The following is a 15038-nucleotide window of genomic DNA, read 5'->3' on the forward strand; positions in this document are numbered from 1 at the left end:
ATATATATATATATATATCACCCTAACCCTGTGGGGCCCCCTCAATTCGTGGTCAGCAGCGGTCGGGAGAGACTATACATATTCAAATCTTACTAATTTACCATGATTAGTATCTCACTCTTTTTTCTCTATCTTCCCATCAAGTTTGAGTGCTCCCGAGATACTTTTTTGCCACAAAATCAACTGGAGCTCACATTTGAATAATAATAATAATAATTTAGAGCAGGAGGTACAAGCTGGGCAGAGAGGATCTCCTCAGAGAGGATCTCCTCTCCACTACTAAAACAATTGGGTATAGGTGGTTGTCAGGTTTTACTGTAGTGGGTTTCAAATAAGGAAAGACTAGGGGTTTTATCATATTCTTAGATTAGGGTATAAATGAATAATCCAAATCTGCTTTCAAATGCATCTATATTTGTATAAGAGTATTCGAATCTGTCCGATTACTAATAGGATGCGAATATAACACCCATTTCTGACCGATTATTATTGGGTCGATAAAACTATCCGATTAAATTACTTATTTGGATTTGTTTTCTTATTTCTTATAAAAAAAATTACTTCACATATGAGAATATTTTTCTGAATACTTTTTTAAAATAAATACCAAATTTGCTAAATTCTTAAATATCATATCTAACATTCACAAAAAAATGGTGAGGATGTTAATAGTGGTCAAAACTTATATTCTATATGTATTCATATCCATTTAGAAGAATGTTCGTATTACCACTATCCGATGCATTTACATCTCTACTTTAGATTTGCATCTTACAGATGGCATCTTTTCAAAGTTAACTAGGCACTCCCTGAAAGGCATAGCCCAGGAGAGGAGTCAAACCCCACAATCTGTTAGTTCGGCTGGCTTGATTTGATTTCACTAATTTTAGTGTGAAAATGAGAGCAGCCATAACAGTTCAGCTTCAGTTTTGTTTTGGTTAATCATGTCATATATATATAAATGTGTTTCATCTATTAATTTGGATTGAAGTTCAATTATATTTGGTTATCAAGTTGCTGCTGGGGTTTTTAAAGTTAGGTTCAATGCCATTGATCTGGCCTGGTTTGGTTTCATTGTCAAAAAGATGCTTCGACACAATTTGGTTACACTTAAATCAGCTTAGATTTCACCGGTGAAAGCTATGCTTTGACATTTTGACAAGATATGATTATTAAAGAGAAGCTTCAAGAAAAATTGCGCTTCAATGGGTATGTAATCTAACTGAAAATGTATTCATCCGTTTTGATCGCGTAATTCCTCCAACTGGGTTTAGCTTTCCGATCACTTTCACCCAGCAGAAAACCTTCAATAAAGAAAATCAAGGAATGAACTATCAATGGAACATACAAATTTTAAGATATTTTTAAACCAAAAAGTTTTAGTGAATATTTGCATATTCTCATATGTACAAAACCCAACGAAGAATTTATCAAGATATACAGAGGGGAAAAAAACACCAGTGGTGTACAGGGATGGTCTAATTAAGATCAGCTTTGGATCATGAAAGAATTGATACATGCCTATATGTATATGAATACACTGAAATTGTATTTACATATACATACATACACATAAATTGACATATATGGCCGTATCAATCAATAAAGTAGTAACTACACTAACAAAACTGTGCTCGGCTCCTTAGGAGAAGTTTGGCTCAAGTTGGAGACTCTGCTAGTGCTAATGTATGCCACCAGCCGCAGGCAACATTCTTCACGAGGCAACCATCGATAGGAACTTGAGAAGGAATATTGCGATCGATGACATCACCCAAACCAAGCTGTGTGTGCACCAACACAGAAACTTGAAAATTAAGACCTCTCAAAACAAGTGTAAAGCCTAATTTGGTGTTTACCATGGCCAATGGATTGAGAATTTTGTACCTGGCCGTACTTGTTCCACCCCCAGCAGAATACCTTCCCTTCCTCTGGAGAGAACCCAACACATAGAAACATTAAATCAGACGTAAAATCAGGCATACATTTGTCAGGTTGAATCAAAAGACCTAATTTCACAATGTTGTTCTTGGGATCTTAAACAATGTAATAGTTTACTGGACCTAAATCCAAGACACTGACTCAAGAGGACAAATCAAATCACTCACAAGTAAACAAAGAAATAAGTCTTCTCAGATGAAGGTCAAACTCAAGGATTCAATCAACTGTCGGATGGTTTAGGAATAACTAGGAAATTAAACTTAGACAGAATTCTAGCATGAAGTAATTGTGAAATAAGTTTCAATTCAGGGGTTAAATTAACAACTCATGGGCCCAAAATTTGAGACATACCAGATAGATTGAAGTAATTAAAAGAATCGACAAACTTGAACCCAAAAATAGAGGATCCAAGAGATTCTCAAGCAGCAGACAATTCACCAATCGGCTTCAAATTGAGGTCAAGTGGCCTTAAAGGTTACTCCAGGATATCCCAGAGTTCGGTCAAGCAGATCGGTAAAATATGTTTAGGTGAAAAAACCACAGTAATCTGAAGTCCAAGCGAGAGAGAGAGAGTATCAACAGTTTATATCCAGCAGTCCACAGTTATTAATCAGTTCCAGTAGTCCACAGTTGTTCCAGTACTAGATACAGCATAAATACAAATCAGACAACCAAAATACAGAACCATAGGATGCAGAATGGTTTAATGAACAACCAAATCAGTAAGAATCAACCAGAAAAACAAAGTATGCATGGGGAAGGAGGGGACGAAGAAAGTCATGGTATCCCACTTGCTGTCCCTCACGTTCCGGCCAGATGCAATAAACTTGCATAAATTAAAGTCATGTATTTCCTCATGCCTTATAACTGTTCCTATAGAAAGTGAAACAGAATCCTACCTATGAACACTGGAAAATTCATATGATGATAGTACCATGAGTGAGGAACTAAACAGGCTATTCCTATTAGACTAGAAAACAAATGGGAAACTAAGGTAGCTAATACAGCTCTGATGCAGAATCAAAGTCTGACACCAAGTGGAAGGCCAAGGTCAACAAAGCCCCCCAGGGATGCTGCCTAGCAGCACATAAATAAATGGGTTACATTCCATCATTGGCCCCATGAACTGGATACCTCGACCAAAGCTGGGTGACTCAAATAATCTCTGAACCAGGTCCAACATGTAATGCAGACCTAGAGATCTACATCAGAAAGCACAAGAAGATAAATCCTAGTATAATTAGTAGCAGTCATGTAGCAGTTTTTATACTAGTTTCTTTTCAAAAACTTTTAATTGGATCAAACCAGTGGTAAACTATAGCTTGATTTGATTTTATAAACTAATGTCTTTTAGGACACCCTTCCACGATTCGTCAAGAATGGTAGTGCCATCTTTTATATCAAATATAGGTTTCCAATTGTAATTAAGAGTAGGACTAAGGTGAAAGGCTACACTAAATATAGAAACTATCATGGGAGGCATAACAGAATCTAGACTTTTGATTTCTATGCTCTTGCCAGATACTGCCTCATCATTGTGCGAGATCTCTATCTAAACTCAGTGGGATTGGCTGGACTAGTTGAATCCTTGATGGTGTGAAGCCAGGGAGCTTCTTCGTAAAACTTCCTCTTTATTTATTTTAAGACCACACACTGTTCAAGATCAGATTCGATTCAAACAGTTTTAACTTTTGAATACCTACTGTCAAAGCATTGATACATCAATGTTCATGCTTTGATCTCCAAGCCCAAAAATTCTTCTCTCAAACCCTGTAAATCTCAAACCCAAACTCCCCCCTTCTTATTTTGTTTTTGGAAACCCTAATTTATAAGAACCCACCCACAGCGCATATCCAACACCAGATTCCATACGAGAAAAAAGCCCAAAGCTGCTTCCACACCATCCCCCATCAAACAGGTCCACACCCCTCTCCCAATCAAAACCCTAAGAAATGATCTCTTTGTTTGTTGACATTCTAAAACCATGACTCATCTCATCCCTTCACCAACCCCAAGTAACCATCTGTTTCTTGTCAAGTTGCAACCACATCTTCCCTACACTCAATCCAGCATTCACCCCTATTCTCCCATTCAAAATTCAAGAATCAATCCTCTTTCCTAAAGATCAATTTCTCCAAAATGCTGATTAAAAAAAAAGATCTCCCATTACAATTTCCTTCCATATATTAACGATAGCAAGCCCCCCTTAAGTTCTCATCATCACAATTCTTTAAAATTTTGGATCAATTAACATTTACATTCCTCCCTACAATATCTAAACCCTTGCCCTAACAGATCTCTAGAAACCCTAAATTCCAAATCCCTTCTTTTAGAGACTCGTAAGTGCTAATCCTGCCTAATTTGATACGGTTCTCTGCAGATCTGATTTCTTTGGCCCTTATACAATCTTAAGGCTACATCAACTTAGAGCTAGGTTCTTGCTGGTTCAAGCAGCACAATCTAAGACAGAGAGGAATTAAATTTACATTTTAAAAGAAAAAATAAACTTATGTAATCATGATCATGCACATATGCACACATCCAAACAAGAATGACAAATTTTCTCAATTAGTATCCTTCTTTTTTCTTTTCGGATCACATGAATTTAGTTTAAAAACTCACCCCAAAAAGATTTGGTCTAAAATAAAGTAAATTTCACTACCAAGATTTAGACATTTAGGTTATTCTTGCTAATGAAGATTGCACAATTTGTTTATTCTTCTTTTTGAATACTTCCATTACACTCCCCTTTGTTTCAACCCAATCAGAATGAACTAGAAACACATGTACTATTACCATTCAATGGAACATTTATCTTCATACTGAGTGCAATGGAGAAACTAGATTCATAAAGGTGAAGAGTAAAGCCAAAGTACTTCCAAGGGGAACAGTTAGATGACATACCTGCAATTACAGCACTGTGGCGAGCTCCACAAGAAACAACTTTTACATGCTTATTTTCTAAACTTGGGGCATCTAAAAGTCTTGGAAGAGTCTGATGCACAAAAAGGGGGAAAAAACAGTTTAGAGCTGATTTCAAGAGCCTCTGCTGGGAAAAAGAAAAAAAAAAGGGTACCCAAGAAGAAGATATATTGTGACCTCAATAGAAAAACTAGAACCATCAACCCATGGCACAGCAACAAGAGAGAGAGAGAGAGAGAGAGAGAGAGAGAGAGACAACAGAGTCAGAACTCTAATTTGGGCATTCACCTAACTCCTTATAGTTACTTTAAAAAATAAAAAAGAAGAAGAAGGAGGTATCCAAATTTTAAGAGCACAGGTTTAGACTGCTGAACTAACAGTCTCAAGATAGTTATAGATTTCTCAGGTGAGATGCACTAAATAGAAAACCCAAACCAATATACCAGGATCTCAGTTAAATTAATTGGTTTGGCAACTAAAAATTCTTATATTCACAGGATGTCCTAAGCAAGAAAATCACTACTATAGCTACTAGCAGTAGCAAACGTGATGAATAAGAGATGAGACCAATCATTCATCTTAAGTTAGTTATTTTGTATTGATTAGGTGACCACCTAGCAGAACAAGGTGTATATCTTGATGCCCAAGGTGGCTCACCATCTTATATTTCAAGGTCCCCATAACTAGATAATGAAGGAAATATACCTTGACATGGAAACCATACATGGAACGTGGCAAACATGACCCGTTAAATGGTGCACTACAAGGACAACTTGGCATTATGCCAATTGTCAACTACATTTATAGACCAACTTGAAGAGAGTTCAAATATAATATCTAACCACTCCAAAAACTCAAAGAAATTATAACTCTGGACGGAGGAAATATAAAACTAACCCAAAAATGAACCCACATTTTCTTAGTCACTAAATCAGATAATAGGTACACCGCACACCTATGCAACTGTAAGTCCATATACTCTTTCGGAGTTTGGTGTCTGTACTTTGCAAGCATATGATTGTTGTATCAAGTTTTACACGTAACAAGAAGAGTTATTGAATTCTGCCTTTAGATGCTTTGCTCCCATGAGCAAAACACTACCAATCACCAGGGTCTGCTTATGCAACACACTTCTGCCATACCTAAGGTAGCATATCCTTTTAACAAGCAATAAAGAGTTCTCTTACTTTCTATTGACTTGATATGAACGGACACAAAATTAGATCCTTCTGCAAACCTAAAAATTTACCTCAGCTTGATCAGCACCGGTACCCAACTGCCCAAACTGATTCCCACCGAACGCATACACATCTCCTTCTGCAGAAATGCAGACTGTATGCCATAGTCCTGCAGCAACGCTTTGTATCCGGATACCCAACAGAGCTGACACACATGCTGGACTCAACTCATCATCTGTACTTCCGTGCCCACACTGGACCAAAAGACACAATTAAAAAGCGAAATACACATTCACCAACAGGGGGGGAAAATGCCACACCAAAAGTCAAAAAATAAATTCCCTTTTCCAGTGAACCTCATCTTGAACAATTTATTGGGCTTTTTCTCCATCTTTTTCTACAAGTTCCTACATATTATGCTAAAGGTAGTCAATAATCGGAAAAGATCCAGACAAGTCCAAATTTTACGGTTGGGAATAAACAGAAACAGAGTAGTGCAGTAGCATCTCATTGCAAAGAATAGAAAACAATGCTCGTAACGAGAAAAGTTCTACCACCTCAGCCACCGATTTATAGAAGTTTAACAAACTGAATAGCCAAGATCAAGATATAAAGTTAATCTGTCAAAAAAAGAAGAACTCGTAAAATGAATCCTGGATTAATCAAATTTTGAAGTAATTTGGCTGTAGTACCCATTCTAAACAAATAAAGGTGTGCTTTTAGGAAACCCAAAACACACCATATTCCTACCTTATGGCGAGGCAATTTTGTGGAACTTCACAACTCTGGTTCATGCAGTTCTGAGAGCACTGGAGTACTTTCTTGTCTCTCCTTTATAAAATTCAATGCTACAACTAAAATATTATCGAAGGGTCCTTTCTTCTGAGGCCATCTTTTCTGCACGCTATCCATTTTACCCACTCTTGTACAATTGAATAAATAAGCAACAAATTATACAAGCTGAGGAAAAGTAAATAGTGCCTCTGAGCCCTTTATTCCATGTCATGTTATCTGTTGTTTCTTCTCCCTAACCCACCCTTGTCTTGAAGATGAGCACTGGATTCACTTCTTAGACCAATAGATGAACAACTTCTACAAGAATTTCAAGACCACAAACAAGCGCAGTCTTTTCACAAGTTTTCTTCTTTTATCCTTGTATCTGGCCTCCTATTATGATTTAATGGCAATTGCATAACATAGGGGGTTTCAATTCAAAAGCCCTTTTAACTTTCTCCCCAACTCCACATAGAGAAGAAACTTCTAATAATTTAACTATGCTACCTTGTAGAGATTGGCATATCCAGAAATCACCGACAGTGTTGCTGTATTACTTTCCAATCAGATGTAAAGCTTAAATAGTTAATCTATCCACTATACAATTACAAAATCACTGGAAAACATATTTATCTATTGCATTATCAAACTAATTTTATCAGTTGTCTGACTCCTTGAGTAATTGGAAGTGAAAACCAGCCAGCTGGCTTTCATCCTACACTTGCATACATCATTTATTTATGATCAATTATTTTTTATAAACGACAGAATTCTTGGCGTATATCCTTCATGGTCGCCGATAACATGTTGTAGAAGTCAATTCCACAGATTATAATTGCTTTGTCAATTATCAAGAAATCAAGGCCCTACTTGCATAGGAAATTATGACTTATATTCATATTGAAATAGATAGATAGAAAAGGAAAAAGTAAAAATTGGATGAAAAAAAAAGAGGTGAAAGAATACGAACTAAAACCTTAGAAATGTAATTTTAACCTTTTCCAGTTAATTATCCTGAAGCCTAACACAATAATATGCTCCCAGGGTCAAGTGAGTTGCATTTGGTAGCTTACACAAATTCCCTTGTTGGATTAGCAACAGGGTATATGGATCCTTCCCCCACCCACCTGACTCTCAAGGCTATACTGATGAAAAGCTACTATCTTCTTGGGTTTGTTTATGATGATTTCTTCCCTCCAACATCAATCCCAAGACACAAACCTAAGAAATTATTTATCACACACTGTAATGACAGTTTCCCTCGTTCATCATTTTCTGTCACCAAAAGGCCCTGAAGTTATATCAGGCTTAACCATCTCAGCAGAGAAAACATCGCTAGAGGGAGTCACTATAAGACTACCGAAACACATAAACATTATGCCAAACTAGCTTTCTTCAACACAGTTAATACAAACTTAATACATTTCCCACATATCATAAACAACTCAAAGAAGGCAATTGATTCACCACAAGAAGCAAGTGGCAAATAAACTCACCTGCCCATAAAGTCCCCAACCAAAAGTCAAGAGCGCACCAGCATCTGTTAATGCATCACAAACAAAAAATTAGAACCTATGAGCAGTGGATGTAACTATCAACTCAGTGAATTAAAGCATAAATCAGGCATGAAATACATCGACAGTTCAACTAAAAGACATGTTCTATGCACAAACTAAGATGTGATGATACACAAACATATAGCATATCATATGCATCTGATTGACAAGATGACCTAAATTTTCAGTTCAATCACTGATGAAGATTATTAGTGGGCCAAACATCAGACAATCAAATTCTGACCTGTTATTACAGCACTATGCCGACCTCCACAGGCAATTCCCTTCACGTAAGTTCCAGGAACTTTATAAACTTGACCCTCTGAATTTATACTTCCACGAGGAGCTGTTGAAGACCTGTCTTTCCCATAACCGGAGGATTCAATGCAAGGTACAGGATGAGGAGAGGACACCATACGGATTCGAGAACCCAAACCTAGCTGTCCTTCACCTCCATAGCCCCAACCCCAAACTTGCCCTATATCTGAAACTTTGGGGAAAATAGCACACATCAGTATCTTGCTTAAGTCAATATTCCTTGATAGCTAATTGCAATGGCCTACCTGCTAACATTCTGAATTGAGATTAGCAGTGGAAACTTTGGAGGAATTAAGATGTACCTGACAATGCTAATGTATGTCGTCCACCCGCTGCAACTGAAGTGACCTTCACTCCTGGACCTAAAGCCACCAGACATGGCAATGCTGAGAGAGTTTCCTCACCTGATGATGAGCTTTCAGCTGCTTGTTTAGCTGATGATATTCTTCTTCGTTTTGAACTTTCCTCTCCACTGCCTCTATTGTCAAAACCAGATATCGTTCCAGTGGCTGACCTGGGACCTTGGGACCTAGGGCTTACTGTCACCTTAACTACATTAGTATGCAACAAAAAAGATATAACTGCTCCTGTTCTTCATCCTTTATAAATAAGGTAATCGAAATCACCTTGTTCGGTTAGCATGGAACTCGGTCTTTCAAGTGTATCTTTCTCTGGGCCGGGTCCTGCCGATGAATCTCCAACAACCTTTCCGGAGGGAACACACTCTTTCCAACCCCACGTGTAGACTTCTCCGCTATCTGCAATTTCAGAAATGCAACTTACTCCACGACTTACTCATATATTGAATTAAACCTCACACCAAAAGACATACCCTGCCTTTGTTGCGTAACTAGTAAAATAAATTTGACCTACTACCTTCGCAATCATCCTTACAAAAGACACATTGTACTCGAGCTCAAGATGTAATTAGTACCTGTAACAGAGACACAATGGGCCCAACCTGCTGCAGCCGTAACTATTGAAACTTCAGTAGGAAGAGGAAATGGTTCCGGAGTTTCCTTGACAAATGCAACAAAAAATACAAGCGCTATTCAGAAAAAAAAATTCAAAAGGAAGATCAATAAACTAGAGAATCAAAAAACATACTTCATGCTTCCCCGAAGTCACGTAGCTTTGACCTAAATCATCTGCTGAACCCCAAGTGATAAGTTTTCCTGATTCTGTTTGGATTAAAATTGTAAGCTCATGCAGCTTCAAAGTAGACTAGTATTACAGTTCGGAGGAAGAAAATTCGGGATTGACGATATTCTACCAAAAAAGGTCAAAAAAGAAGAAGAGAATACAGAAAACTGAGAAAATTTTGAGAAATAGTCAAAGGACTCTCTTCGACACTTACAAGTGTTGGACCCCAAAAATGAAGGGAAACGATAAAGAGGCATTACAAGAATCCACCAAAACATGAGGGAGGAATAACAGCAGAAATTGTCACTGCCAGTTCACGATAAAGTTGAACACAGAAAACAAGCTGAAATCCAACCAAAAGCGAATATACAATCCGCTTCAATCTCGAGAAAATTCCTTGAAATTGAAGTCCAGACAGAATAAACCGGTAACTACCAAAATCTTGAAGCATTTTCATCCAATGTCGAGAAAAACGAATTAGAGTTCTAAAGTCTCACCAGAAAGCGCCATAGCGAATCCACAACCACCACCACAAACATCTTTCCATGAATCTCCTGAACTCAATGAAGGTGGTAACCTTACGACGACGGGAGAAATCAACGGAGATCGCTGTGGTGAAGCTCCGGGAAGGTATCCCCACATGAAAACCAATGATTGTTTTGCTTCCTCCATTTTCACAGTTTCATCACCTCCACCCTCGCCATTCATGGCGGTCATCGAAAACTGTGGATTTTATCTTCCTTCTTCTTTGTTGACTCACCAGTTCAGATGTTCGTTTCTTACTCTCTCTCAGTTTCAGCTCTTCAACGTTCAGAGAGACCAACAGAAGACGAGCGAGCCCTAATTTTAGTTGAATTAAAGCTGTGAGGGGGCGTATCATTTTCGAGGGAATGAGAGTTGCCAATTAGGATGCTTACGTGTCTAAAATGACACGTGGCGTGACGATGACCGGAAGATGTCTGGCTATTAATAGCCAGGAGTTCCCGAGAAGTTTCTGGAAGGATGAACCTTTCGCCCTTTCCTATCTCCTTAAAACTTTCGATGGCCGGCTTCCGCGTGAGCTTCTGTTGCACTTGCACCACGTGTTGCCGGCGAGGATTTCAAAATTTGATGATGAAAAGATATGCCACCACGTGTAGAAAGATTAGGCTGTTAGGATTATTATATAAAAGTTTTTTTTTAGCATGTAAATCAAAATCAATTACTTTTTTTCTCTTTGATACGCTTTGTTACAAGAAAATTTCACCGCCGACCAATTAGCCTTTGTTTGGAAGTCGAGAAAAGAAAGAAATAAATATATAAAAAAAACAACAAGACAAAATTATGATGACACAGTGCTGCGTGCTTGTTTTGCGTTGACCGTATGACGAGGCCAGTGATGCATGAAATGAGAGTCAAAATTGAAGAGATTTCCCCCTTTTATTAGGGGTGTGACGGTCTTTTCTCAGACCTTTGTGACGGTCTTGGGCATGGAACTTTATTTGGGTTAACGCTGGTTTCACCAGAAAAGTGAAATAAAAATGCCATCGAAACCGATATTATAATATGTCACCGGAAGATTTTCCGGCCAAATTTCAAAACTTTTTTCTTTTCGAATCTTCCAAATTTTAAATTTCAAAACTTTTAGCCTCTGTTTTTTCTGCCGGCTCTTTGAGTCGAAGAAGAGAGAGAGAGAGAGAAAGAGACCGATCTGTTTTGCCGGAGAAGAAGAAGACGAAGAAAGAGAGAGAGAGAGAAAGAGACCGATCTGTTTTGCCGGAGAAGAAGAAGAAGAAAGAGAAAGGGAAAGAGACCCCGAACGAATTGAACAACTTCTCACCGCCGAGATCTCGGCGATTATTCGCCATTTCGCTCGGTTAGCCGGGCAGCGAACCGAGCGAAACTATCGAAGCATCGTTCCATGGTCTTGGGTTTCTTCATGCAATTATTTATTTTTGTTACCAAGTTGATACTAATCATTGTGATTGTCACTGGGAGTGCGCATAAGGGTGTACCGAAACTTTTTAACCTTATCGAATCACGCCATTTAAAACTGCACGGTTAAAATTTTGGTATGGGCACATACCAAAACTGAATTTTGTCGGTACGATTTTGGTTTCAAGTACTCATACCGTCGGTATGTCGACCGTATTGAATTGGCACCATACCAAATTATGGGACATAAATTGTAATTTTACAATTAAAATACTTTACATTTACTATATCCTTAATTTCATGTTTCAGTTTTGCATGGGTTTGTTTGTATCCACTAATAACAAAAGTGGCATATGTTTGTTCATACCATAATTGTACCGCACTAAATAACGTGTTTAAACCATTTTTCCGCACCGCTTTAATACCGAAACCGTACCAAACTATTTTTGCAAATACTGAAACCATATCGTATCGTGTAAATTCAGTATTGTACGGTTTTGGTTTTCGGTATTCAAAGTTAATACCGTACCAAAACACCAATTGACACCCTTAAGTGCGCAGGCCCTTTGGGGATGGGATGGGGCGGGAGGAGTGTGGACCGTGGAGGGAATAGAGAATCGAATAACAGACCTCCTAGGACTTTAGGCCCCTAACTATATTCTAAAATTTTAAGAAAAAAATGGTTTAAATAAACATTGAAATGACCTTGTTTTTGCATCTTTGATTCATCTAAGCCAATTTATGTGTACCTCAAGTACATCCTTTAAGGTAATTTTTGTACAATAAGTGTATTATCAATTGATTTTTTAACTAAGAAATCAACTTTATGGTTTTGGACGTGCTTCTAACATAGTGGTAGCAGTCTCATATATAAAGATAGTAAATCTAATAAAATAATGCATTTGAAGATCCATCATTCCACACTTTTTGCTCCTCCATAAGCCTGTAGACCCAGTTGCTATAGATTTGACCATGAAAAATAGGGGGAAAATCCTCGATATTATAAATGACCTTGTCATCCTCTAATAGTCTAATGGATGAACTAGTTACCTCCTTTTAAGAAATTACAAATTATTCACAAGTTGAAAATATTTTAGGGTTTGTTTGGTTACATGAATCCAGAGATTTAAAATCTTTGGATTCATGAATTTAAGATTTATACCCGTTTGGTTGTGAATATCTAGAGATTCATCTTTTTACACTAAAAACGTAAATCTGTAGATTTATGGGTATGGGGTGAAATCCAGAGATTTCATTGCTAATATAAAAACACTAAATATTTGTGCATTCACAAAAATCACGTCGACCAAATAGTTTTTTAGAATAAATCCACAGATTTTATTCCACAACTAAACAATTAATTTTATGAATTATGACTCCATAGATACTTGAAATCTCTAAATACTTGAAATCTCCAAACTCATGTAATCAAACAGGATTACATGCCCTTTAGAGTGCCTTATCAGCATCTCCTTGCTCGTTGTATATAAAATATAAAAACATATTGAGATCTGCCCCATTTTCTCCAAAAGTTGATTTACGAAAATAATATAATGGTTAGAAGGACAACCCACGGATCGTCCAACCAGTGGGATAAAAAAAAATCATCTTAAATGATAATAATTACAAGGGTATAAATGTCAATAATTCAACGAAATCAGTTAGAAGTTAGAACCATTGGAACCGGCTGAATAAAAGGTTAGACCAATCTAGAATTACCAGGATCCATGGGTCCACATTCTCTATAATTCTCACCTCGGGTAATTTTCTAAAATTCATTTATAAAATGTGACACATAACAGTTAATTATTGAAGGGATAAATTAAAATTCAATTAAGAATTGAATCTAATAAACCCTTACATTTTCTACTAATTTTGTCTCTCCTCTTTTCAACTTAATTTACTTAATTTTTAAATGATTAATTTTTTAATTAAGTTCTAATTCTGATTCTTAATAATTAACTACCATATATGTCTTGGATTTCGAATCGTCCAACACAATCTCCTTAGATCCGTCATAAACCGACTAAGTGGGTTAATGTCAAGTTGCAATATACGCTTGGAAGTTTTGGAACCCATCTTCATTAATTAATTAAGACTTAAAACGTTTTAAAACTCACTAAACAGACGGTTCAGAGGTCTTGGCATATTCTAATTTTGATTAAAGTTGTAATTAGTCGGAAATGGGGAGTTCTATTAGGAAAACACGTTAGTTGCTTAACTCCCAAGTCACAAGCATTGTATACGTTTTAATACTTTGTATGATGCTGTAGAGATCGAGTCCAACTAAACCTCTGATGAACATCCCACACTCACAAGAATCATGACTCTCTCTCCTTAAATAGCAGATGCTCACCTGTCAGAACTCAACACCATTGTCCTCTCTTTTCTTGCGACATCAATTGCTTGGTAAGTAATCTTTATTTCTCATCTCTTCACAATTTCATTGTGGTTTTAAGTTTGATCTTACCATCTTCATAGTCGCTGTTCCTCCTCTGTTCTTGTTTTTCTTATTCTTTTGAGGGTAAAAGTTGCTGCTCATTTTCTGTTAAGAAAAAAGGAACAGCAATAGTCACAGCATTGAAGCCGTTCTGAGTCCCTCTCACTGTCTCCATAGGTCACGTATATTAACTGAAGAATGATATTTTAGAGCAGGTACCGCATCGTATTCGTGTGATATCTGATCAGCATAACCGTGAAACCTTCTCTCCTCTGCTACCACCTCTATTTAGCCCAGAGGAGCCTAAACGAACAACAAAAGGCAAGACTTCAAAACCCAGATGGAGAAGACGACTACAAGAACAACCGCAGCCGCAACTGCAACTGCAACAACAACTAAGACTAAAACTGCTGGTGTTGTTGTTGGCTACTTTCAGATGCCTCTCCACTATCCAAGGTACACCAAGGAAGACTACAAAGCAATGCCAGAATGGAAGCTCAACATGTTACTCGCAGAATACGGATTACCAGCACACGGTGACATCGCCTACAAGAGGGAGTTTGCCATGGGAGCCTTCCTTTGGCCTGAGCAGTGATTCTGGATGCTGCCACTCATGCCAGGACCATATATATATATATATATAATCCGGCATTTTTATTGAAGGGTTCTATTTCCTTTTATTATTAGACTATTCTATTGGTACAGTTGTGTTTTCTTTTTCTTCAATAGGTAAAAATCTTGGGCAATTCATGAATTTCACTTCACTGTAGGTTACATTACTACTATTACACTTGAGCTTTTTCCTTTTTTCTCTTCAATGGGCGCATATCCATAGGCAATTCATGAGTTTACCTG

The 15038-nt window shown here is 37.4% G+C and overlaps 1 protein-coding gene across 2 annotated transcripts; it reads right to left on the reverse strand.

The window, feature by feature from the left end:
* Window positions 1-947: 947 nt before the first annotated feature.
* On the reverse strand, window positions 948-10684 carry LOC149027250 (Regulator of chromosome condensation (RCC1) family protein). Of its 2 annotated transcripts, none has more exons than XM_089160901.1 (11): window positions 10327-10684; window positions 9794-9867; window positions 9621-9705; window positions 9313-9444; window positions 8989-9225; window positions 8613-8858; window positions 8309-8352; window positions 6110-6292; window positions 4843-4933; window positions 1885-1928; window positions 948-1781 (listed from the first exon to the last, which is right to left on the reverse strand). In XM_089160901.1, exons 1-11 carry the CDS (start codon window positions 10544-10546, stop codon window positions 1659-1661), a joined length of 1479 nt encoding a protein of 492 aa, XP_089017027.1. In that variant the 5' UTR covers window positions 10547-10684; the 3' UTR covers window positions 948-1658. The 2 variants fall into 2 exon arrangements, with proteins under 2 accessions (XP_089017027.1, XP_089017033.1); XM_089160907.1 differs by having other exon boundaries at window positions 950-1781; window positions 8613-8852.
* Window positions 10685-15038: the final 4354 nt, after the last annotated feature.

This window comes from Hakea prostrata, chromosome 1 (genome assembly GCF_041222555.1).
Source record: "Hakea prostrata isolate BN-2017 chromosome 1, UWA_Hpros_2, whole genome shotgun sequence".
Taxonomy (NCBI): domain Eukaryota; kingdom Viridiplantae; phylum Streptophyta; class Magnoliopsida; order Proteales; family Proteaceae; genus Hakea; species Hakea prostrata.